Source organism: Barbus barbus (assembly GCF_936440315.1).
Source record: "Barbus barbus genome assembly, chromosome: 45".
NCBI lineage: Eukaryota > Metazoa > Chordata > Actinopteri > Cypriniformes > Cyprinidae > Barbus > Barbus barbus.
Genome location: NC_136723.1, coordinates 6,912,424 through 6,940,252, shown reverse-complemented (window position 1 = coordinate 6,940,252; position 27,829 = coordinate 6,912,424). Strand labels below are relative to the sequence as shown.

The 27,829-nt window shown below is 37.3% G+C and overlaps 1 protein-coding gene across 2 annotated transcripts; it reads left to right on the top strand.

Annotated features, from left to right (window-relative positions):
- On the top strand, positions 1–27,829 carry LOC306863948 (roquin-2-like). Of its 2 annotated transcripts, none has more exons than XM_079407573.1 (19): positions 1–244; positions 4,489–4,792; positions 6,367–6,484; positions 7,704–7,937; positions 9,518–9,693; positions 10,088–10,288; positions 10,666–10,798; positions 10,891–11,009; positions 12,839–12,951; positions 13,220–13,456; positions 16,069–16,235; positions 16,309–16,685; positions 18,123–18,257; positions 18,663–18,815; positions 21,242–21,455; positions 21,539–21,623; positions 22,964–23,117; positions 23,194–23,333; positions 24,352–27,829. In XM_079407573.1, exons 2-19 carry the CDS (start codon positions 4,562–4,564, stop codon positions 24,470–24,472), a joined length of 3,108 nt encoding a protein of 1,035 aa, XP_079263699.1. In that variant the 5' UTR covers positions 1–244; positions 4,489–4,561; the 3' UTR covers positions 24,473–27,829. The 2 variants fall into 2 exon arrangements, with proteins under 2 accessions (XP_079263699.1, XP_079263700.1); XM_079407574.1 differs by lacking the exon at positions 1–244 and adding an exon at positions 2,773–2,913.

The window sequence follows — 27,829 nt, the reverse complement described above, 5'->3', positions numbered from 1 at the left end:
GGTCATGGGAGTGTACCTGCTCGTGCTGAACATGTCATGCGCTGTCAGGGAATGCGCTCCCAAATCTCTGGAAATTACATATATGATTTTATGTGATGTCCGGGTGGAATAAAAGGACGCCAAAAAATCGGGAAAAGCAAGTTCGGCTCAGCTGTGAATAACTGAATGCGATGAAGAATTTGGTCTTGATGGCGAAGTGCATATAAACTATGGACGGTTATGATGATACTCTGTATCGCCTGCGGTAAGTCGCGCTACTTTGACAGTATTGGGAAGTATCGCTGCTGGTGTGGCGCGCGCTGCTCAAAGATGTGCGCGAAAGCATTATGCAACATCATCCTTATAATAAATAAAATATATATTTTTTTCAAACTTTTTCCTTGAAAACAAATAGCTAGCGAATGTACAGTGATGTATGAACAACAGCATGTCGCGTTGCTTTAAGTTTGTTGCACAGCTGTTTATTTGCGCGAATGCTTATTGCGTTTGGAGTAGGCTATTCATGCTGTGCATTGAATATTATATTAGATATTATTTAATGCCTTTATTTCAATGTCTATTACAATGCATGGTCAATAATAATTGATTATAATCAATGATCATTCAATTTAATGATGATTTTGTGAACCCGATGATCCACGCTGTAAGAATATAAAGTTGATCTGCACTAGAATAATAGGCTATATAGGTGCGCAGCTGTCAGTGAAGTTGCACAAGCCCATCAAGCACAATTATAAACAGACTTCCGCGTCTTAAGAACAATTGATTCTTGCACGTTTCATTCATTCGATCCACCCAAAGCATTAGACAGTGTTCGTTTTCCATGTATACTTATAAATGCTCGCATTTCTTCACGTTTGAAAGACACAATATACGAAAACACAATATTTTCAGACAAAAGCCAATCAATTTTAGTTTCAGTTTCATTATAGGACTGTACAGTGCAAATGCACCATTGTTACCTCGATTGTGGTTTCTAGCTTGAAGGAGATTCTATTTCCATTATGAAATCGCTGTAGTATCAAGCTCATTCAGGCATATTCAATTTGGACTTGAATAAAACCGGTTCGTTTAGGTTCATCACCACATTTTTACGTTACCAAAATATATATTTTTTTACAGTATAGTCATTTACAGGCATAACCAACATGGCAAGCAGCATAAGTAGGAAAAAAACTGGTCTTACAGGCAATATTCTCTAAAAGTTATAAACAGACGTTTACTTTCAAATTGAGAGAAAGTAATGAACGCCTAAACTTTAGCTATCAGTTTTTTATATACAGCAGCTTCTAAAAAGGCATATTTTACTTTTTTCTTGTGGTATTAAACTTCTTATTTGCCACTGTTATTAGTAATATACTAATGCCAACTGCCAAATATGACACTTACAAAGTAATATAACTTATGAACGAATATAGAAAAGAGAGAAAGTTTTTTTTTACAAACTATTTCCACACGGGCACACATTGCAGATGATAGCTTCCCTGTGCTGATTTGCATGATATCATGTGTTGATGATAGCCAGAGATAAGCACCAAAAATTGGCAATATTAAGAGGATTTAGCATTTACAATTAATGTAGGCCTGTTACATTCTTCTTATTATTAGGCCTATTATTATTAGTAGTACTTTTATGCCGGGGCTAAGCAAGTTTCTGATGGGGCTATAGCCCCGTCAAGCCCTGCCCTAGCGCCGCCATTGCTTTGGTGAGCAATTTTTTATACTCCATATACAGTTTTGGCATTGCAAATTAAATGTAAGGAGTGCAGATTTCCTTTTGCTGTCTATTTAAATGTGTGTCTGTTGGTGGGGCAAAATAGTGTACGTGTGTAGAAGTAAGAAGAAGACAGAGGAGGTGTCTGGGATGTCAAGGACAGGATGTTCCAACTTTGGGGTCACAGTGACCTAAAGATATACTCAAGCGCACATTCCTAGGGTTCAGGTTCTAGGCCTGTCAATATATTGGAGCAAGTGCTTTCCATGAAACACAAGGGACCATCCAACAAGGGACTAGTACACCGTGGCACCAGGTGCAAATTGTGTTGTTAAAAGCGATCATTTTTTATGTTTTTTCCTGGGCTGAGTTGATGTCTGTTTATTATGGTGATGTTGGTTGAGATGTGAGAGGGTTGAAATAACTCTAAATATGTATGCCTTTGTATGCTCATGTGATATATATACTTCAGTGGAATATTTAGATGACATGTTCAGCAGTGTGTAGTCTTACTTCCCCTGAACTTTTATCTCTGCTGTGCTTCACTTTATTTTTTGCATGCTGTTAGATTAACATAATAATGTTAATAGTTGCACATTTTCCTGTTGAACTTAAGAGATTCTATTTTCTGCAGTGACTTAGTCACATGGTCACAAGACAGTGAAGTGATTTCCTGTTTATGAGCTTGAAGTGATCTTTTGTGTGGGACTTTTTTTTTTGTATTGCACCACGTGCCAGTTCAAACAAAACCATTTTAGCCTGTATTATTTCAAAACCTATTATAACGTGACTACTGCGTCATTTAATAGCCAACCTGCCAAACGCTGTATTGATATGCAATTATTTTGTGAAGCCACTTTTGCAATGTTAATACATTTGTAATTAAGTATGAATGTAACATCTATAACACCCGCACGCCCGCACTGTACTGTAGCCTAATATGTAAAGTGTATTTCACTCGCGTGATTCGCCTGGAGTGGGCGTGCAAATAACAGAATTCCCTCAAGCATCGTGATGCTCCTCGTGACCATGAATCACTGAATCACGCCCCGAAACCCACCTTAGCAACTGCCTTCAAACCCCACGAACGCGTTTTGGGAACCCAGCGACATTAAATTCAGCAGTAGCGTGGAAATATGACTCGCGCGAGCGGAATCGAGCTACGCTGTGGATGTTTCACGCGCGCGGTCACTTACATGGTGCGTAGTTGCATAATTATTGAATGTATGTGCAGTAACTTACTATCTACTTCAGGTGTTACTTTATTCATCGTATGTTGCATTTAATATGCTGAATTGTTTAGAATTTAAAACTATTGCCGTTTTCCACATTGCTTTGTGTTTTATGTTTGCGCATAAATGCAGTCTTACGTTGAGAATAAGCTAATAACACCTTTTAGTTTGAATATTGTATATGATGACTTTCTTTTACTTAAGAGTTCAGATGTACTGACATTAATTTTCATGCCTTTACAAGAAATTTGGCAGGTGTTTTTGTTGTACTTAAGAGTTTGATTAATAAAACATACTGAAAGAGAGCCCACATGGCCAAAGGCATGAGTTCCTGTCTGACAAATGATTGATTCTCAACAGCAGTCGGGGCCCTTGCATAACTTTGCATGACATGGTGGTTCTGTCAGGGTATTAAGTGTCACCCAAGCCTTTCCTGAAGGAACAGACATCAGTTGAGGGGTTCGATCAGCAGGTGCTGGAACAGCAGTTTGTGGCAGCTGAAGCTCTGTGTGGTGTCCAAGTAGGGGAATGAATGATTTCTTTTGCCGCTGTAATTTTACACCTTTCGGCAAGAGCCATCCATGAGGCTGGTGAAGATAAAGTCCATTTTCAGCTGTCCTTTTAATATGTTCCTCTCCTTGGCTTTAAGCTGGGGTTTGTGGAATGTGTTCAATGTGGGGTTTCAATCCACACTGTTTCACGCTTATCTTCTACACCTTCTGTCCTACAGGATGTCCCTAAAGACCACAAATTCAGAAACAAATAAAGGGATGTAGAGAAAGCGTGAGAGAGGGGTTGAGTGAATGGAGATGTGAAGAACATGAATGAGTCTGAGTGCAAGACAGTTTATTCCTAGAGCTGAGAGGTGATGGCGGCAAGAAATGACATCAGAGGGAGAGAAAGTGAGAGAGAAAGAATATCTCTAAAGAAAATATGAGCGCCATGGTGTCTGAATGTTGCTGGGCGGTTGCTAAGGTATTCTGGGTGCTTGCTAGGATGTTCTGAGAGATTGCTTACTGGCACAAGTAAAAAAGGAATAGGTTCTTTAAACGAATTGAGCAACTGGCACAAGTTAAAAATGTGTTACACACAAATACAAACAGCACCACCTATGTAGTCTGATTCACAAACAAACGACTCTTATAAGTCAAACAAATTGGTTCTTTTAATGAATCGAGCAAATGACTCTGCCTAACACATGCTTCCGCACATAAAGTTGTTGTTAACCTCGTTCTAATGTTGAAGAATTTAGAGATTTTTAAATAAACAACTGTGCCTAAAGGTTAGTCATTTGCATAAAACCCCCGCCCATATCATCTCCATATAAGGGCTTTCCGCACAACCTTTCGTCAATCTTAGCAAACGTATGAAAGAAGAGCTGTCGCCTGAGAACACAGTAAGATTCTTGAGCAAGGCTAAGTACATGTGCTCAAAACCAGTTCAGTCACAATAAACCCTTTTAATACAAATTAATCGTGTGTTTTTTCAGGAAAATCTTTGTATGCAGAATTCATGAGACTCAATGTCGTCTTCTCTCCTCAGGTGTGTTTAAGGCGCCGGGGTGAGGCGTCATGCGATCTATCTGAGCGTGATTGTTCCACCTGGAGGTCACAGGATGCCGGTGCAGGCAGCTCAATGGACTGAGTTTCTATCCTGCCCCATCTGCTACAATGAGTTTGACGCCTGCAGCCACAAGCCCATCAGCCTGGGATGCTCGCACACCGTCTGCAAGACCTGCCTGCACAAACTGCACCGCAAGGCCTGTCCTTTTGACCAGACGGCCATTAGCACTGACATTGATGTGTTGCCTGTCAACTGTGCCCTCCTGCAACTTGTGGGGGCGCCGGTGAGTGGGGCATGCTGATTTGATTGATACAATTGCTTTTGAGGCTTCGAATTGCTCAGGATATCCAGTGTTGCTGTCTTTCTGGGCTGTGCAGCTCAAAGCTCATTTTTTTGTTGTTTTATGGTCAGTGTCTTAACCGTGCATACAGTTTTACTTGAAATGAATTGAAATGAAAAGTACACTAACGTGAGAAAAAAGGACATTAGTTGCTTGATAAAAAAATTAAAAATGGTATTTATCACTTTTATTTCACAATTTTTATTCTGAAATTCTGAGAAAATTTTGAATTGTGAGATATGAACTTGCAATTCTGAGAAAGAAAAACGGAATTGCAAGATATAAACTCTGCAATCTGTTTCTTTTTCTGCACTTTTTCACACAGGGCCATGTGGGTTTGGAATTTGTTTTCCCTTCATAATAAAACCCTTCATTTAAAAACTGCATGTTGTGTTTACTTGTGTTATCTTTGATTAATATTTAAATTTGTCTGATGATCTGAAACATTAAAGTGTGACAAACATGCAATAAAATAAAAAATCAGGAAGGGGACCAACACTTTTTCACACCACTGTATGTACTGTATAGGTAGATACGCCATCATTTTCAAAACTCTCCGTTTTGGTCCGTTTACACTGAAACGCAACCCCGGAGTTTTCAAACTAAAACGGGGTCTGCAGCGTTTTCAAAAGTCTCCGTTTTCGACCTCGAAAATGCCAGAGTAGTGTAAACGATAGGCGTAACCGTAGCAAAAGTTATGCGTTTTAAAACGAAAACGCACTAGTGTAAACGGAGCCTATATCTCACAATTCTGAGTGTGCATCTCTTATTTCTGAGTTTATCGTTCAATTCTTGCAATTCTGACTTTTTTCCTCAGAATTCAGATTTTATATCATCATTTTAATTGTATATTCAACAATTCTGAGTTTATATCTCGCAATTCTGAGTTTATATCTAACAATTCTGAGTTTATATCTCGCAATTCTGAGTTTATATCTAACAATTCTGAGTTTATATCTCGCAATTCTGAGTTTATATCTAACAATTCTGAGTTTATATCTCGCAATTCTGAGTTTATATCTAACAATTCTGAGTTTATATCTAACAATTCTGAGTTTATATCTCGCAATTCTGAGTTTATATCTTGCAATTTTGAGTTTATATCTGACAATTCTGAGTTTATACAATATCTCACAATTCTAACTTTTTTGTTTAGCATTTATTTTGTTTATTTTTCTCAATTCTGAGTTTATGTCTCACAATTTTGTTTTGTTTTTTGTTTCCGCCACAAAATAAAAAATAAAAAATGGTAACTGAGTTTATACCTCAATTATGAATTTCTTCTGAGAACTGCAAGACAAAAACTGAACTGTGAGATATAATCTTAGAATTGCATGAAAAAAGTCAAAACTGTGAGAAAGCTTTTATGATAACAAAAATATTTTCACTTTGCTTCACTCCAAACAGATACTGTAAGTTTCATCAGTAATCATTATGCTGTTTAACATTGACGTCACAGTGTCATAAATAGAACTCTTGGTGGTGTTTCATATCTGCCAATGGTTGTTTTTCTGTAGGTTCCTGAGGGAGAGATTGTGAGTGTGGGCAGTGTTGAAGACACAAGACATTATGAAGTGTGCAGGATCTGTGTGGAGGAACTGGCGCTGTATCTCAAACCAATCAGTGGAGGAAAAGGTGAGTGTGTGAAGAAAGTGATACAGGTACATCAACAACAATGACTGTGAGTGCTGCATTATTGTTTAGGCTTGCGGCCGAATGAGCTCACGTTTAAATAGCGCAACATTTCCTGTTGTTCAGTGGGTACGTGTGCTTTATCTGTCTGTGGTTGGAGATGTTTGCGTCAGTGTTAAAAACAAAGAAACCCAAAGGACACTTCAGAAACAAGACAAAAAACATGCACGTACAGTATTTTAGATGCAATACATGCAATGAAATACACTGAAAAAGTCAATGTATACACTATACATTAATGTTTAGTAATGCTTAGTAAAAGTAAAATAAAAGCAATAAGCACATTATATCCTACCCAGTGCATTTTCGTACATTATTGCATATCAGATGCTGGTGTTACTTATTATTCATGGAATAATTTCCCACTGTGTTAAACACGAGAACGGCTCTTTGTAGGCCAATAAAACACTTGGTCTCCATGAGCAATAAAGATTCTGGCCACTTGTGGTCTCAGCTGTCATGAGTGGAAAAGTCAGTTTCAGGTCTCAATTGAGTGTTTTATTGGAGTAAGAATAAAAGTTACTCATCACAGTGGACTAGAGGAACGCTAAAGCTCTTAAACTCCTCATTGAGCTTTGAGCTCATAACAGCTCCTCTACCAAACCTCCACTATTATCACTATTATGCTGTGATGTAGCCATAAGATATATATATATATATATGTATATATTACGTTTATTGCAGCTCAGGGGCAGCATGAATGCATTTACACTGAAATTACAGTTGCAAAAATAATGTCATTAGATTAATGGGTTTTTAACTGGATTTTTTTATGATTATGGAAATATGAAATAATGTTTTTTAAATGAAATGATACTCTAAATAAGAAATTAAAACTGCCAGTAGGTGGCAGTAAATATGTTATTGAGTCATTCATTTATTACATTAGTTCAAACGGCTGATTCACATTTGCGCTTGTGCTACTCAGGACAAAAACAGCACTTGTGAGATATCGCTAAACTATGTCATATGATATAAATATAAGACAGAAACTCATTCAGGGTATTGCCCCAATAACTTCAATTTTAGGGGCATATAATATAATGCATTTTAATATATTATTGCACACCGGGATATTATTATTATACAGCATAAGTAACATATATAACTATAATATATATATATATGTATATGTAAGCGTGCATTTTCCTCTCCCACACAGGTGTAGTGACCCTCAGTCAGAGCACGCTCAGTAGACCCATGCAGAGGAAGCTGGTGACCCTCGTGAACTGCCAGCTGGTCGAGGAGGAGGGGCGTATGCGGGCGGTCCGGGCGTGCAGATCTCTGGGTGAGCGCACCGTCACTGAACTGATCCTGCAGCACCAAAACCCACAGCAGCTCTCCGCCAACCTATGGGCCGCTGTGCGGGCACGCGGCTGTCAGTTTCTAGGACCTGGTGAGTTTCTTTGCATTGCATTTCTTTGCATTTCTTCATTTTATTATCATCATTAACCCTCTACGGTACGCAATATGATATCAACGAGGAAAAAATTATTTGTGATGTTTTTCCAGCTTAAAATTGAACACTATAACAATATCAATAAACATTTTCATAATTTTTTTTATTTATTTATTTTTTAAAAAGTTTGTTGCCTCGAGGCAACATTGTACCACAAAGGACAAATTTAAACATTTGACATTTTCATGCATAAAAAATAAATATATTTATTGCTAACATAATTTTCTTTAACCAAATACTTGAACAGTTAGTTTTATCTAGTTTTTAATATATTGCATATCTCATATTTAATAAAATGCATTTTTATATACAGCTTTTGCTCTCAGGCAACATTGTACCATCGGGGATCACAACAAGTATAATCAAACCATCATATCATTTATCATATCAAAACATTACAATCAGAGTTTTTCAAGGTAAAAAATTAAAAATCAGCATAACCTTTTCCTAATATGCACCTTACAAGCATGCACATACACACACAAGCACATGCATGTCAAATCTCCTTCCTCACTAATGACATAATGATATAGTATCTGAATTACTATTTTTACAAATGCATTACAAAATTTAGCAAAAATGCAAATACATTTAGAGAATTCTTACTGTTTTCTTTACAAATATCATATACTTGTATTATAACCTAGCAGGCCTGCATGGCCTCATGCGATTCCATTACGGTACAATGTTGCCTTGAGGCTACATGACGTTTTTTGTAATTTCTTAAAATACATTTGATGATATATAATGTAAAGTTTTTGAAAATACTTCTTTACTTACTAATGAAGGTGACTCAGATTTTTTGTCGGCAATTATATGGGTGAAAATTGATGATAAATGCACATTTTATTGGAGAAAATAGGGAGTCATGTGACATGCACATGTCCTGAAATTGGAAGAAAAATGGACGCCTGTGGGTCATGTGACCACTTTTTTGCATTTTCATTGATTTTTTCATTGATTAGTGTTTGAGTTCTACTACCCTGAGATAGCATTTATCAATGAAGTCTCATTTTATTAAAAAACCCTAAAATAAAGTATGTTGATGGTACCATAGATATATGCCTGGATTCTTTCAAAAACATTAAAAACTATCAACCTCATAGCTTCGATTGGTAGTGTATATTTTTTATGGTTTTTGTTTAGTATAGTTTCAGATAGGTATTAAAATTGATTCTGTATATTGTATCTCTGTAATTATATAAAGTTTCTTTTACATTTGTATTTCTTTTTACAACCTATTTTGTTTGGATTAAATAGTCTCTGATAATGTTGTGTGTCACAAATTGTAAATAATCCGAAATATATTCCTTTAATGTGTGTTTGTGCTTGGCTGTCAATGATGATTACTCATAGGGCAGATTCTGACTGGGAAAACACTGATTTTCCAATCTGATCTCACTTTGAGTTTTCCAGTCTGAGAACATCCAGAGCATGAATCCGTTCATCTGACGTGACCAAGCACACGTCGCTCGACCCCAGCACTAACTGTGTGTCTCTGTCCGTATGTATCGCAGCCATGCAGGAAGATGCTCTGAAGCTGGTGCTGCTGGCGCTGGAGGACGGCTCGGCTCTCTCCCGGAAGGTTCTGGTGCTGTTTGTGGTGCAGAAACTGGAAGCGCGCTTCCCTCAGGCGTCTAAGACCAGCATCGGTCATGTAGTTCAGCTGCTGTACCGCGCCTCCTGCTTTAAGGTCAGAGCTAAAATCAGCTTCACGCAGCCATTGCGCTAAAACCACTGATCACTTAACAGCCATTACGCTCAGTACTCCTTCTATGTTGACTAGGAGAAGAGTGATCTGATGTGTTAAGCCTGCCGTAACGTGATATCATGTGGATATAAAGTGCTTAGCAATGGGAATATCTAATAAACTCTTGATATACGTCCAGATATTTGTAAATAAGCTGGAGTCCTTTACTGGAGCTTGATTTACTGTGGCACTTTATGAAATCAATCATCTCAATGAGATCATTTACATGAAATGTCAATCAGCGGTGCTTGTTTGGCTCAGTTGAGTGTGGTAATTATGGGGCTTGTACTAAACTTATACACATATATGATATGCATTTCTCTTTATGTCCTTTCAGGTGACCAAACGTGATGAAGACTCCTCACTCATGCAGCTCAAAGAGGAGTTTCGCACTTACGAAGCCCTGCGGCGCGAACACGATGCTCAGATCGTTCACATCGCAATGGAAGCGGGACTGCGCATCTCACCGGAGCAGTGGTCGTCTCTGCTGTACGGGGATCTCATGCACAAATCTCACATGCAGTCAATCATAGACAAGGTACCACATGTATATTGCACACATCTGAAAAATATTTCTTTCTTTGATCAAAAGAAAGTGGTGTTCGACCAATCACAATGTACTGTCAGCTGGCCAATCAGAGTAGAAGTGCTTGTTGGAAGGAGATGCTTTGTAGAAAATGACGCGTTTGAGAGAGGCAGGGCATAGAGGACCTACAATAATGTACAGTTTTTGAAAAATAATGTATTTTCTTGAGCAGCAAGATTATATTAACATAGAAAACAGTAATTTTAAATTGTATTAATTGTATTTAATTGTAAAGCAAATATTTATAGATTTTTGTTGAATAATTTTGGAATATTTGTCTATCTGCTGCAATTCTGAATGCATTCGTCCTTTCCACCCCATCGCCACAGCTTCAATCCCCAGAATCCTTTGCAAAGAGCGTGCAGGAGCTCACCATAATCCTGCAGAGAACAGGAGACCCAGCCAACCTCAGCAGCCTCAGAACTCCTCTTGAGCGACTGGCCGGCATCGACCACAACCCTGGTGAGGACGCGCACTCACACTTCCACACGGATGCAGACACAATCAGATTACATAGCAATAACCTGTGTGTATGTGTGTGTGTGTGTGTGTAGATGCAGCCGCTCCATCCTGGACAGAGCTGGAGAGTGTGTTATTGGCTGTGAAGGTTGTTGTCCACGGGCTGGTGGAATTCATCCAAAACTTCAGCAAAAAGAGCAATGAAAGCCCTCAGGTACAGCATGAGCTCTCACTACACTGTTTCAGGATGTTTTCTCTTGAATACATTCATTCCACGTCAGCTGGCCAAAATGGAGACATTTCTAAATATGTCAGTTTTATCAGGAAAGTCAATGAATGTTGTTTTGACACTGTTCACCCAAAAATGAAAATTGTCATTAATTAGTCACCCTCATGTCGTTCCAAACCCGTAAGATGTTAGTTCATCTTCGGAACACAAATTAAGATATGTTTGATGAATTCCGAGAGCTCTCTGACCCTCCACAGACAGCAAGGGTCCTTACATGATCAAGGTCCAGAAACGTAGTAAGGACATCGTTCAAATAATCCATGTGACATCAGTACTTTTTGTGTGCAAAGAAAACAAAAATAACGACTGATCACGTATCTTTATCGAGGGTTGGTTAAAAAATAAAGTAAAGCTCACCAAAATATCTCTTACAAAATTGCCCAATCAATGGTTTTTCACAGGAAGACTTGTCATCTAATGTTATAAAAGTTATCCAATGTTAATCTAATATCTAGAGAACAATATATTGATAAACCATAAAATATAAAATTATATAATTCTGTGTGTGTATATATATATATATATATATATATATAATATCTTGTTTTAATTTTTTTTATTATTGAAATTGATGTTTTATTATTGATATGTAAAAAATGTATATATATAATTAAAATTATAATTAAAAATATTCACAATATATTTAATAATATTCATAGAATTAATTTATATAGTTTATACATATATTTTTATATAATTAAAACATTTTTAATATATGTGTGTGTTTGAAAAAAGCCTATTAGTAATTGATCAAAAATACATAAACTGTAATATTGTGAAATATTATTACAATTTAAAATAAATGTTTTCTATTAAATATATTTTAAAATGTAATTTATTCCTGTGATCAAAACTGAATTTTCACTATCATTACTTCAGTCTTCAGTGTCACATGATCCTTCAGAAATCAAGAAACATTTCTTATTTATTTATGAATTATTTATTAATTTCTTATTCTTATTGTTAATGGTGAAAACGGTTATGCTGCTCTAATGAAAATAACTATTTATTGTATTTATTTGAAATAGAAATCTTTTGTCACATTATTAATATCTTTTCTGTCACTTTTGATCAATTAAATTTTTTCATTAAATTAAATTTAACTTTTTGTCTTTGCTGAACAAAATTATTGATTTATTATTAATAATAATAATAATAAAAACACCTTATTGACCCCACACTTTTTAACGGTAGTATATATATATATATATATACTGCATATACACACACACACACACACACACACACACACAAAAACATTGTATATATTTTTTTATTATTAGAAAAATATTTTATGTTTTAAAAATGTTTTATTGATTTGTTAATTATTTCATGTATATTTAAATAAATCTATTTATATTTTAAAATATAGTATATTTTAAAATGAATTAACAATAAATTATTATACTCAGTTTGATGTACAAACATAATAATTATATAATTTGAAAACAGACTTTTTCCTTCAGTGCGTAAAGCTCTGTTATATTTAGATTGCATGTAGAAATAAATATATTTTTTGGTCAAAGCAGCTCCAAATGATAGAGCAGGTCACAAATAATCATAGCCATGCTATCAGCATTAATTTAATAGCTCTGTACTCCTACTGTATGTCAACTGTTGTCACATTTGTATGTATTTTTCAGGAATTTTGACACTTAAGTTTCCTAAACTATGAAAGAGCAACCTATAAACAGTTGATTTATTTTTGCGTCATTTTGAAACAGTCTGAAATGTATTCTGCTCTTCTTTCTCAGGCTCAGCCCAACAGCAAGTACAAGACGAGTATGTGCAGGGACTTACGGCAGCAGGGCGGCTGTCCGAGAGGGGCCAGCTGCACCTTTGCCCACACGCAGGAGGAGCTGGAGAAGTGAGAACACACACTCTTTCCCTTTCACACACATACACACAATCATGATGACCATATCCAGCCAGTCTTGTGCTGTAATGCACAAAAGAGCACCTCCCCGCCTTCCCACGTCTTCCGTTGCTCATTCTTATTCAAGCTCACCCACACGATCCCTCCAACACAACAGAACGCTTTACAGAGCACTGGCATGACTGTGGCAGGATCCGCCGTCACCCCATTTCCTCCCCTCCTCTCTCACGCTCTCTCCGCATCTTTCTGTCTCTCTCAGGCACAGAATGAGGAATAGGAAAGCCAGTGGAGTGGTGAGGCCCTTCCCGTCAGTTCCAGTGGTTATGCCCAAAACCGGCACCAAAGGAGCAGTCCCAGGGTCAGAGGTGAAGAACCACGAGAAAGACGCCCCAGAGGACGTGTCTCCCACTCAGCTCATCCCAAGAGGAGGAGACCACCAGGAGGACAAAACGCTCCCCAGTATTGTGAACGGACTGCCTGCTGCCAGCCTCGAACAGTAAGTGTGCTTCACTATTGCTGGAGCTCATTTGAACAAACTCCTAAACCTAAATATTGAGCTCTGGTGCATAACCCCTGCAGCGTTTGTGCTACAGATGTGAACGATGCCTCAAATCATGCGGCTTTTTGAAGAGACGTGTGGATTGCACTCCAAATGTTTGGACTTGCGATTTTCTGGGATGAATATTATTCACTTTTCAGCCAAAAATCAGATAACGATTCCATTTCGATTGCAAAATAAGGCATTTGAATGCAAACATTTAAATGCAAAGATATTTAGCCAACCAAATATATTACTATTGTAATTTTAATGTTGTTCTGTAAAATTATTATTGTTATTATTATAAATAGTCATTATTGTATTTTATAGGACAAAATTATTTTACTCTAGTAATGTATTTCTTTCTTTGTTTGTTTCATTTAATAATAATGATAATATTAATAAAATATATTTATTATTAATAATAATAGTAATAATAACAATGATGATGATAATGATAATAATAATAATAATTGTTATAATATAAGCATATTTCTTAATTTTTTTTTCATTTTGTTCTGTAAAATTATTATTATTCATATAAATACTCATTATTTTATTTTATATTACAATAGCATTTTACTATAGTAATGTATTTCTTTCTTTATTTGTTTCATTCAATAATAATAATGATGATGGTAATGATAATAATAAAAATAATTGTTATTATATAAATATATTTCTTTCTTTTAAATTTTTTTTTTTCTCGTTTTGTAAGTGAAAAATGGTTTGAAAGCCATAAAAACAGTGTGACTGTGGCCTAAAACAACAATTAAAAAAAAAAAAAAACTGCACAAGGTCTAGGGTGATTTTTTTCCTATATCCTCATGCAAAAATGGACTGTAAATAAACATTTTAAAGCTGATAATTAAATATTTCACAAGTGGTTTGCATCTTTGTCACCTGATGATATATACAGTGCTGCTTGAAAGTTTGTGAACCCCTTGCAAAATCTGAAAATGTGAGTAATTTTAATAAAATAAGAGATATCATACAAAATGCATGTTATTTTTTATTTTGTACTGTCCTTAGTAAGATATTTTACATAAAAGATGTTTACATTTAGTCCACAAGACAAAAAAGTAGCTGAAATTATTAAAATAACCCCATTCAAAAGTTTGGTTCTTAATACTGTGTGGTTACCTGGATGATCCGCGACTGTTTTTTGTTTTGTGATGGTTGTTCATGAGTCCCTTGTTTTCGGAATCTTCAGTTTTTCTGCATCTTTTGCATATTTGAACCCTTTCCAGCAGTGACTGTATGATTCTGAGATCCATCTTTTCACACTGAGGACGATTGAGGGACTCAAACACAACAATTAAAAAAGGTTCAAACATTCATGGATGCTCCAGAAGGAAACACAATGCATTAAGAGCCGGTGGGGGGCGTTTTGAATTTGAAGATTAAGGTAAATTGTACTTAATTTGTCTTCCGGGAAACATGCAATTATCTTCTGTTGCTTCCGAAGGGCAGTAATAAATGAAAAAAAAAAACAATATTTCTACAAAATAAGACAAATTTGGACATCTTCATCCTGTTCAAAAGTTTTCACCCCCGGCTCTTAATGCATTGTGTTTCCTTCAGGAGCATCAGTGAATGTTTGAACCTTTTTTAATTGTTGTGTTTGAGTCCCTCAATCATCCTCAGCGTGAAAAGATGGATCTCAATATCATACAGTTACTGCTGGAAAGGGTTCAAATATGCAGAAGATGCTGGAAAACTGAGGAATCAGCAGGAAATGGAGGATTTTTCTGATGACCAGTGCTCAGTTTAACTGTTCAGAACAAACAAGAGACTCATGAACAACCATCACAAAACAAAAAAACAGTCGTGGATCATCCAGGTAACCACACACAGTATTAAGAACGTTAAGAAGGGTTCCCAAACTTTTGAATGGGGTTATTTTAATAATTTCAGCTATTTTTTTGTCTTGTGGACTGAATGTAAACATCTTTTATGTAAGATATCTTACTCAGGACAGTACAAAATAAAAAATAGCATGCATTTTGTATGATCTCTCTTATTTTGTTAAAATTATTCACATTTTCACAGATTCTGCAAGGGGCTCATAAACTTTTAAGCAGCACTGTATATGTGTGTATATATATATATATATATATATATATATATAAATATATTATTTGAGGAGGGACCTCAGAAAGTACTTTTCACATTCTCTTTAGAAAATATAAAAATTAATTCATTATCATTAAACTTCAACAAAAGTGAACTTGGCATAAAGCGAAGTGAGGGATGCAGAAGACTAACATGTAGGTCAGCGGTAAAAACAACTTTTCTCATGTAAGATTTATTAGTGTTTTTTGCAACAGTAAAAGAGTAAAGATTACAATCAAAATGAATTAAAAGTATTATTTTATTATTTATTTATTTTATTAATAAATAGATATTCATAACCATTCTTTATTTTAAAAATAAAATCAACTGATAGCCTTATTTATTTATTTATTTTTTTAAAATGAGAAATATGAAGATGCCATTTCTTTGTAAGAAACTCTTTGCTCACTTTTGATTCTTATGGAAATTCTTATTATTTCTTATTTATCTTTGAGAAATCTCATGAATCAGAGCCAGTCGTCTGCGATAGCTTCGGGATTGTGCACAGAGGACGACTGCAGTCTCCTCAAACACGGGCCTGTTCTCACGAGAGCTCATCCTAAGATTTACTACTCTCAGGACCAGAGACCACATGACCTGTCATCGTACCACCAACCTGCCAGTAAGTGACATCCTGAATCTCTCTCTGTGACATGTAATCATCCATTACACTCACTCGATTCTGTTTTCCACAGTTCCTCCTCACAAGTCATGCAACGCTCGCTTCCATCGTTCCAGCAACGTCCCTGAGTCCATGTTACCCCCGTCAATGGGCCCTCTGTACCCAGACCAGCACCCCTCTGTTCCTCCTGCAGACAGATTAGGCCCCGGCCCGTACCGGCCACCCTCGACCTACGCCTCTACGTCCCACGCACACAGCATGTACACCCCGGTCTACGACAGCCGGCGCGTGTGGAGGCCGCCACTGTATCCCTGGGATGGCGGGAGGAGTAACTCTCTCCCTCCAGAGGTTTTTCACTCCACCGTCTACCAGCCGCCCCTCCGGGAGCGCTTCAACTCACTGGACAGCCCCTACTGCAGCACCGCGGAGCAGAGAGCACCAATGCACAGGGCAGGTTTCATTGTCTCATGTCTTACAAGCTCATTCAGTGTCAGTTGGAAATTATCTTCCATGTTCATTTGAGTTATAACCAGTTGCAACTCAGTATTTTTTGTCTGTCACTTAGTTTCTGTTGTGTTAGGTTGGACCATTGGTCCAAAATCACTTCACGTAGCTTAAATATCTGTATAGCATTAGCAATTAGTCCATATTAGAGATTTTTTATTTATTTATTAGTATTTGTTGATATTGGTGACAATTTGAACAGTGCTTTTTTAGGATTATTTATGTACTATTATAGTATTTATTAATATTTTGAATTAGCTTTTATTTTTATTTTATTATCGTTTTCATTTTAGTTTAAATCTTAGTTTTTAAGTCATTTTTATTATGTTTTTATTGCGCTTTAATTTAAGTACATTAAACTAAAATAATTTGATTTCCATGGCAACATTTCTCTTTATAATAATAACATAATTATCCTGGATTGTTATTTTTTGTCAACTACTTTTGTTCATTTTTTAAATATAACTTTTTAAATTTTTTCCAGTTCTAGTTTTAGTGATTTTAGTACTTAAACTTCAACTTAATTTATTTTATTTAGTTGCCAAGGCAGTTTCATTTCTAATTATAATAATTATGTAATAAAATAATGTAATAATTCTTTTTTCATGTAATATTTATATATTATTTTATTTGAGCTGTACTTAAACTTACAATTTTACATTTCAAAGGTAATGTTTATCAAATCTTAAAATTTATATAATTTTTTCTTACTGTATATTATAATGCTGTGATGCCTAAATTAATGTATAACATTTAAAATGATGATTTGAATTTTTTTGTGTTTTATCTTTGATTCATTTTAAAAATAGTATAGTATAGTACTTTATGGTAGTGTTGTATAATATATTATATAGTATAAATAGTATACATTTTTATATCATTTTTGGTTATCGGCCCCAACATGAAAATGATTATCTACTTATCTTCATTTATTTACTTATAAATATTCAATTATGTATATACATTTTAATATCCTGACTAGATGTGGTTTTGTTGCTTTGTTCAGAATTCTCTGTTTAAAATAAATTGATATGGAAACTTGCCCTGGTTACATGTAAATTTAGGTCTTAGAGTCTAAGACTTAGACTTAAAGGTGAATTGTGTCGTTTCTCTGCCACTAGTGGTTCCAAATGGAATTGCAATCTGTGTGTTTATCTAGCTAGAAAAAAACATTGTCTCAATCAAAGGTGTGAGTTTGCTTCTGTCTCCCTGTTTATCCGAGCAATGGAAGACGGGAATGTTTGAAACTTGTTTTTGAAAAGTCATTATTTTAAAGTTGTTTGTTGCTCAGAAATTTCACACTTCACTTTTAAATGTAAAATAAGTGACTTAAGTCATCATGAGAATGGAGAAGTTAAAAGTAATTTTCCTTCTTTTGTGTAGGATGCATACACCCGTGTTCCTCTCGGCTATGAGGAACTCTATCGCCACAAACAGGAACAGTGGGTACATCACCACGGCAACATGAACAGGCCCTCCCAATCCTCGCCAGTCTTCACTGTGGATGTGTGTGCAGAGGTACGGCCCACTGATATGGTGTTTTTAGAGGTGTGTGTCATGGGAAAACTACACCACATGTCTGCACCATGCTAGAGTGGCATTAAATCAGATTTGTTGTTTCTTCGATTAATAACTTTGGCACCGAAGCTACTGTCACCCTTCTGAAGTGTGTTAAGCTATTTTAAGTGGGTCTGTTGCTCAGCAACTGATAAATTCAAAGCAAGAAGCAGTTCTGTCCTGAAAATTGTGTGTGTGCGCACAAGCGCTTTGAAATGCATGAACTCTCAGAGAAAGATTTGGCACCACGGAGGCTGAGTCACTTTACATTGTTTCTTTCCACCCCCATTTATTTGAATCTGGCAGCCTGTTGCACACGGGTGGGTGTGAGATAGAATTGTCATCTCACTCTTTCTCCTCCTTTAGCATCCTGAGGGTGTAGGTGGTGGGCGTATGACTTGTAAGTGTCATGGTGGAGAAGAGAGTCATGCCCACTACTCGCCCTGGTCGTGCAGCACCATCAGCCCATTTGAGTCAGAGCCCCACCATTTGTCAACCCACTCCTGTTCCAAACAGCTAGTAAGTGGTCGCTTCACAATGAAATTGCACTCATTTACTTTTATAAAGGCTTACTGAATAACACATTTCTATTGATTTCTTTGAAGGCCATCAAAATTAATATGAAACAGGTGGAAGTGGAGTCACTTCAGATCACATTAACACTGAAATACTTTTAAATGCGCTTATTCTTTAACAGATTCCCACTGATTCCCTCAAACTGAATCACCAGTGAATGTATAGAGGGTACAAATGGAGTCACTTCAGATCACATTAACACTGAAATACTTTTAAATGTGCTTATTCTTTAACAGATTCCCACTGATTCCCTCAAACTGAATCAACGGTGAATGTATAGAGGGTACAAATGGAGTCACTTCAGATCAAATTTACACTAAAATATTTTTAAATTAGGTTATTCTTTATCAGATTCCTATTATTTCTCTTAAACTGAATCAACAAAGAGCATGTATTGGGTACAAGTGGAGTCACGTTGTCACGATTGCAGACTGTGACAAAATGAAGAACACTGAAGACAAGGATAAACTCAAACTAAAGTCTTTAATAATAATCCAAAACGGGGTAACACAAGACAGGAAGACTCACAGAAACACAACATCGACGTCAATACCGGACGCTGGACAATGGAAAACACAGGGCTTTTAAACACAGGGAACGTAATCAGGGATAACTGAAACAGGTGGGACTGAATTAACTAAACGAGAACAGGAACAAAACCAAACATGGGCATACATGAGGAAAACATGAGCACATGAGACAGAAAACCACAAGACACCACAAACACAAGCCTGACATAACTCCCCCCGGGACCAGTTCTGGGAACTCAGGAACAGGAGCCCTCCGTGGGCTAAACTCAGGAACAGGAGCCCTCCTTGGGCTATGCACAGGAACAAGAGCCCTCTTGGGGCTATCCACAGGAACAGGAGCCCTCTCTGGGCTAAACTCAGGAACAGGAGCCCTCCGTGGGCTAAACTCAGGAACAGGAGCCCTCCTTGGGCTAAACTCAGGAACCGGAACCCTCCGTGGGCTATGCACAGGAACAAGAGCACTCTTGGGGCTATCCACAGGAACAGGAGCCCTCTCTGGGCTAGGCTCTGAATCTGAGGCCCTCTTTGGGCCGGACATGAGACCAACAGCCCTCCTTGGGCTGAACGTGGTGACAGGGGCCCTCTCAGGGATGAACTCTGGAACCGCTTCCATCGATGCAACAAGAGAAGCAAGTGGCTTGGGAATGGTCTCCGTGGCCATGACAGGAGAAGCAGCCTGCTTCTGAAGAACCCCAACAGACAAGACAAGACCGACAAGGCCGACTAGAATTGTTCCTGTGGACAATACTTCAGGGGACATGACTTGACTCTGGTCAGGGGCTGGAGCCTGCACTGGACTTGGGAGTGAACTCTAGGGCTGGAGCCGACACGGGAGTGAACTCCGGGGCTGAAGTGAGCCGCGGCCGGCGGGCTTGAGGGAGCCGCAGCCAGCGGGCTTGAGCCGTCAGGCTTGACTTCGTAGCGGCCGGCGGACTCGCCGTCCTCGCGGTGATCTCGCCGAACTCCCACGCTACTCTCTGCGGGCTAGGGCGGAATAGCAAGCGCGACTTCCATGCCACAGGGGAAAAAAACAAAAGACTTTCAAAACCGGGAAAACAAAATGAGGAGAATGGGCGCCCGCTTACTGTACGCCGGTATTCTGTCACGATTGCAGACTGTGACAAAAGGAAGAACACTGAAGATGAGGATAAACTCAAACTAAAGTCTTTAATAAATAATCAGGGAGAACTGAAACAGGTGGGACTGAATTAACTAAACGAGAACAGGAAAAACAAATATAGGCATACGTACATGAGGAAAAACTAGGTCATGGGGAGCACATGAGACAGAAAACCACAAGACACCACAAACACAAGCCTGACACACGTCAGATCAAATTTACACTAAAATACTTTTAAATGTTCTTATTCTTATTCTTTCTTGTATAACACTTACCTAATTATTAACTCAATCTGATTTAAAAATGAATGCTTAGCAGATATAAATGGAGTCACTTCAGATCACATTCACACTGATTCTCTTTTACACTGGCTTGCTCAGTAACATATTCCAAATGATTCCCTCAGACTTAATTAAAATAGTCACTTAACATTACATTCAGACTGATTGACTGGTAAATCGTTTTGCCCTGTAACACTATAATAATTCTTTCAAACAATCACAATGAATGTTTAGCATCTAGAAATGGAGTCACTTCACTGTAATGTGAGTGTGACTGTAATACAGACTAATTTATCTCACATTAAAAGTACCCTTTTATAAAATTAAATGGCACATTTTCGCACGTTATGATAAGTGACCAGTTTATCACACAAAGCAGTGCTTTATAAGTGTGATTGTGATACGATTCCTAATTGAGATCTAATTATCTGTCCTCAGGATGGGGAGAGTGGCGGCAAACGGTGGCTGCACATGTTTGAGCCCTACAGGCGACTGAAAGATGAAGATCCCATCATTCCTTTTGGAGAGGGGCCCATCATATCTAAATGGGGAGCCATCTCTCGGGCATCCCGCACTGGCTTTCACACCACTGACCCGGTCCAGGCCACTGCATCGCAGGGGTGCGCCGGCACCACATCAGTCAACTTCAGAGGTTAGAATTCATATTGCTTTCTATGCTTTTGACTCTGAATTTCTTTGGCTTTGAGAGAGATTCATGTTCCATTCTCTTTACAGACTATAGCTGTCATATTGGTCACAGTGACTTTAGATGGGGCCCACGTGGATCTGATTCTTCTAGTCACTCCAGCTTTCTTGAAAGGTACCAGTTCAAACTGAGTTGTCTTGGGTAGAAACTTCATTTCTAAATGCAAATGCTTTAAAGTATTGAACAACAACATCAAAAATCGCATAGACTTACTTTGAAACAGACATCTGAGCCATACTGTATATAGAGACTGAAATATATAGAGACTTGGGGGTGGGTTCTGTTGACTTGGGCCAGTAAACAACCACCTAGTAACCACTCTAAACACCTTAGCAACCACTTAGTAGTCGTGCATGTACAAATCATTGTTAGGATTTAGCTGCAGTCTTCACAGTGTTTCCCCATCTTCACCCCCACCCCATCCCGCCGTAGTTGTGTGGCTGTCCTCTGTATCATTCTAAAAATATAGCAGCAGCCGGAACATAACTCCTCTCGTTTGTGTTTGCAAAGCTGTTACACACTGCGATGAGGGCTTACATTTCATAGAGTCTCCTTAACACCCACAAGTCCATATCTGCCTGCTATAATTCATCTACAAATATCTTAAATGAGCAAATGTGTATTACTAGTTATATATATCTTGAAATTCATTTTGTGATCTTACATTATTGTACAATATTCTACACAATTGTTGTGTATTTTTTCTGAAATCTAAATAATAATTTTAATCAATGTCTCTTGCACAAGTGATACTTTTTTCAGCCTGATGCTTACTTATTTAAATGACCTCTGTTGTCGATACCCGGGCAAAACTACATGCTTTTGAGTTTTTAATAAGCATAATATATTTTTTATATATAATTTAATTTAATATATACATTTATTCATAAAGATGCATTATTAGTTTTTGGAAGAAGTCTCTTATACTCACCAAGGCTACATTTATTTGATCAAAAATACAGTATAAACAGTGATGTTTTGAAATATTAGTAGAGTTTAAAATAACAGTTTTTCTATATTAATATATTGTAAAATGTAATTCATTACAGTGATAGTAAAGCTGAATATTCAGCATCATAACTCCAGTCTTCAGTGTAACATGAGCCTTCAGAAATAATTCTAATATGTCGATTTGCTGTTCAAGAAAATGTGCGTGTGTGTGTATTTTTGTGTAAACCGTGATTAATTTGTTTCAGGATGAATTGAAAGATCAAAAGAACAGCATTTATTTGAGATTAAAATCTTTTTTCCCTGTTATGTGCTCTAACAATATAACATTGTTTTTGGTGTCAATGATGATTACTCATAGGGCAGATTCTGAGTGGGAGAACACCTCTCACCTGATCTCAATACTGAGTTTCTAGTCTGAGAACACCAAACAACAGAACCGATTGATTTGTGTTCTTAGCTTCGATTTGCTTTCAGAGCTCAGTGTGTGTGTCTGTGTGTTTCAGTGATCAGATGGCCGTGTCAGGGCTGCATGTAAGGCACAATTCCTTCAGCAGGGGGTCAAAGCAGGGCACAGAGAGTGAGCCTGACAGAGACATCGAGCTGGAGCTGTCCGCTCTGGACATGGAGGACACAGAGACACACGACTGCAACTCTGAGGTAACTTTTAGACTCAGTCTTGAAAGCCTAGATTGCATTGGCTTGTTTAGTTTCTAATTGCTTATATAATCTGAAGGACTCTATGGAAACCCAAAGAGGCCGCTCCAAGAACAGCCACCTCTCTACAGTCTTTGGTGATCCAGCGGCAAGTTCTCAGTTGGAAAACAACCTGCCTGACAGAATGGACGCCCACCTTATGAAGAAGATGGCATTCAGGTAAGCAGAACTTTGTTGACACTGTAAACAAATCTGATTTGGTGTTCGAAAGCCTATTTTTGGGGCTGACTGTTTGCTTGTCATTTTCCGAGTGATGAAATCGGATGAGTTTGTTTCTAGTCAATATCCAGTGTATATACATTGGTTGCTGTAGTAATGATGTAAGCATCAGCACAATGTCAAGATACTTTCTCAAACAACTGTCAGCGAAGTCAGTGTGGAAAGAGAGGAAAACTTTGCCAATTTTTATCACGATATATAGCTGCAATGCTGAATATAAGTGACTCTTTGACTCATTCACTACGTAGCATAATTCAAATAATAGGGTTATTATAGTTTAGAAGTTTTCATTTTGTTTATATATTTTCAGTTTATTTTGTTTTTATTCTTTATTTGAAAAACTAAAATTAATTTTATGGCCATTTTTATTTTATTTTAGTTAGTTTTGTGAACATGAAAATTTACTATATTTAATGTTCACTTTTTCCCAGTTATGTTAGTTTTTTTTTTTTATGTATAGCTTTTTTTTTTTTAAATGATGTGACTAGTTGAGAAACATTCAAAACAATTTTAAATCAAATTTCAAACCACATATGAATATGTTGTGGAACAAATTTGTGAACATCAAAAAGAAGCAACTGTGCAAGCATTTTTTCAAACCAAGTCTGAATTTTTCATGCTTTTGTATTGTGTATGATGTGGTGTGAACCGACCTACAGAACACTGTTTTTGCCTTATGACAGATTTTACAACAGACATGTTGCGACCCAGCACAAAACATAGTACAAACACTGTTCATTGTATAAAAATAGCAACAAAGTCTTGAAATGTATTATTAATCCTGCATAGACCTAACAATATGCAAAATAATTAACATAACATGGAACAAACTGTAGATATTGTATTAATATTAGCCATATTATTGTATGACAGGTGAATGTGAACCAACTTCCCTCGTTTATATATTATTAAGAGATGTAATTTATTATTTCTGTTATGGTGATTTATTGTATTACAGAAAGACCCTCTCTCCTGGAGACCTCAGTATGGGAAAGATGTCGATGACGACATGCTCGCCCAGGCCTGGAGACCCTCCGCGACCCAGTCCAGGACCTGAGATGCTGCTAAACGGGAACTGAGGCGGGCTGAAAACACCAGTCCTCCTCATGTTCTAATTCCATGGGGTCATGCCAAGAATCCACCATCCTCCTTAGGTAGAAGGTAGAGTTGCCCTTATAGGAGTCAATCGAGGCAGCGAGACGCAGCCACAAGCCTTCTGTATTCATGTGTTCTCTTCATAAGAGCTAGCTATGCCCTGTAATTGTAATCACTCATCGTCTGTTCAGAGTCGGTTTGTTTTTCTTAATCACTGCTTGTGGATGAATGTTCACGTTGTCACAACTCACCTCAGGTAACTCTCGATGTCAGCCAATCAGAACTCTCTCCAAGCCAGGAAACCAGTTACCCATGTCCCGTAACTCTGTACAGAAGAGACGGTTCTCACTAGCTTTTAGCACACTGAGGAAACTATAATCTTCTGTATGATGATTATATAGCAGACTCTTCCAATATATATTAAGAATAACCAAGGTGCTTGGAATCTATAGAACATGCATTATTATTAATATTATTGCAGTGTTAGCCATTGAAATGTAATGTGCATTAATTGTTTGTTGGGCATCATTGTTTGAAACAGCCATTCATTGATCATTGGTTAAATGTATGTGTGGATTATGGTATATGTCTGGTATCTCTAAGAGACATTTCACAGGTAATCAATATTTTGTAGAAATATACAAAAACAGTTCACCCAAAAATGAAAGTTCTGTCATTCTGTCATAATTGCATGTGGAATTTATGTAGTTAATCACATTGTTCGAGTCCGAGTCCAGGCCTGAATAATTTCGGCAAGTCAAGACCAGAAGTGTTGAGTCCGAGATAAGACGAACTCCAGATAAGGGTCGAGTCTGGGTCAAGACCAAGACCAGAAGAGGGTCAAGTCTGAGTCAGAGTCGAAAAAGCAACCAGAAGAGGTGCTGAGTCCAAGACAGAGACCAGAAGAGTGTTGAGTCTGAGTCAAGACAGAGATCAGGAGAGGGCCCGGTCCGAGTCAAGACAGAGACCAGAAGAGAGATGAGTCTGGGTCAAAACAGAGACCAGAAGAGTGTTGAGTCAGAGTCGAAAAAGCAACCAGAAGAGGTGCAGAGTCCAAGTCAACACAGACATCAGAAGATGGTCAAATCTGAGTGAAGACCGAGACCAGGAAAGGGCCCAGTCTGAGTCAAGACAAAGACCAGAAGAGAGCCCAGTCCGAGTCAAAACAGACCAGAAGTGTGTTGAATCTGAGTCAAGACAGAGGGAGTCTAGACTGAGTCAAGACCAAGACCATGGATATGGTCTAAGAGTTGGACTTGTGCACTACACAGAATTTTGGTCATTTTTGGGTGAGCTGTATCTTTAATAGCTATAAGCAACAAACAGCACAATAGGATTTCACAGTTCAGTCTTGTTTGAGGATGTGGAATTGTTTAGTGTTTATGAAACGCCTAATAGAGTGACAGTTCCTGTCTGTTGTTTACAATAGTCAAAAGGTCACTTCGGTTTTTGTTTTTGCTTTTGTTGATTCCTGTAATCTCAGTTTGAAGAAAACAGATGATTAGACTTAGTTTTAGGATTCTTTAGTTTCCAAAACTCTTGTTTTCCCCTATTTTATTACAAAACATTGCTAACTTCCATGAAGTTGTTGTTGGAATATTTTGTATCAGTTTTTAATTGTTTGGTCAGCAGTTTGAAAGTACAATCAACCCTACAGTATCTTCAAACCATCACATGTTTTTGAGGATTATTTCCTGCTTGATTAAGAGTAAATAGCCAAATAATCAGTAATTCCAAGATTGCTGTTGTTTTCATGTAGTTTTGTGCACTGTAGTGCTCCTGAAAGGAAATGAAAAGTGCATAGTGCATAGAAAAACTCTCCCATTTAAAATAGCATTTCAGTATCTAATTTATCACAGGAATGTTTTTTTGTTTAATACTTTTCCCCGGTCACTGATTTCTCTTTTGTTATGTGTATTGCCTGGACCAGTTAAGTGTGTGTGTATATGTTTGAATTAGTGTATGAATGTGCATATTGTCTTAAGCCTGAACAAAATATGAATATGAAAGCATTGTCACTTAAGACTGTTAATCACGGTTTTACTTATGTGGTATTAGTGTTCTCCACTTAAAATGAGAAATGTGGAGTGAATCTTCCTGGTCTCGGCTCAAGCACTGTCTCATTACATCTCATTTTGCCTCCTGCAGTCGAAGCGTTTTTCGACAGGCGATGCTACAGCTGCACCTTCCAGCAAAGACATTTTTTGCTAAATGCTTTTTGAACGATATACAGAATTTTTTAATGGATGAGTCCAAGTGTGTTTATGCATAGCATCTTGTTGATTTAGTGCACATGTAAAACTTTTGCCTTTATTTTTGGTTTATCTTATATCTGTTGGGCCTCATCTGATATGAGAGTTTCAAAAATGGCGCTGGGTTGGCAACGATACGAGTTTCCGTTCTAAGTTTCTCTCTAGCTATCAAATTGCCTTTAAAATGTCACTTTTCCTATTTTATCACCCGTTGCGATGCAGCAAAGCCTTATTAGTACATGTTTGACTCGTTTATCTGGCCAGCTCAGCCCTGGATCATGCATGCTGCCTTTGGCAAAGAGGTTCTTTGGCGAAGGAAGTATGATTGTGTAGTTGTGTCACACAACACCCCAGTGCTGTGAATGTCCTGCACTGTATCTTGCATTTTACTCACTTCCTATAGCACTTACTGTCTGCTTGGATGGATTAATATCAGGATTATGATTGTTATTGTTTTATATCCATAGTTCTGTAGTTTTTTTCCCTTGGAAATGTTTTGTTTGCATTTAAATTTTACAAATTTGCTTAGCTGTAATAATGGGGCAGGACGTGTTTGGTTGTGATGATGCTTGTTTTTATCCTGTATGCAACTGCGAAAACGAACTGATGTGTTGGATATTTTTACGTCTGTATTAGACATTTTATTTGCAAATCTATTGTTCGATTCAATTGTAAATGAATAGAAGATGGGCATCCGTCATTTTATACAACCAGAGCCATCATTAGATGGACATACTGCACATTTTTATGATATATAATCAGATATATGAGGCTATTTATGGTCACAGAGAGAAAGAGTCTAAAAGTCAGGAATATCTTTTGATGAAATAATAGTAGAAATTATTTATATTGCATTTGTTTCTTTTTAAATACCACCGGGCAAAGATTTCCCTTTTGCTTGTGGCAATGCAAGAAAGAATATACAGAAATGTAGCCAACGCACAGTCGAATCTTACTGGTTGTTTGTTTGTTATTGCTCTTGTATCTTGGCTAAGCTTAGCTCTGATATATAGGGCAAGCTGGTGAGATGAATCTAAAGGTCATGACATGTAGTTGCATGCCAAGATAATAAAAACAGTTATATCATCA

Bases quoted from the DNA above. Each gene is read 5' to 3' on its own strand.
- LOC306863948 (XM_079407573.1), top strand. From the start codon at position 4,562: ATGCCGGTGCAGGCAGCTCAATGGACTGAGTTTCTATCCTGCCCCATC. The intron at 10,799-10,890 runs GTGAGGACGCGC...GTGTGTGTGTAG, and splicing joins CGGCATCGACCACAACCCTG to ATGCAGCCGCTCCATCCTGG. The intron at 18,258-18,662 runs GTACGGCCCACT...CTCCTCCTTTAG, and splicing joins CTGTGGATGTGTGTGCAGAG to CATCCTGAGGGTGTAGGTGG.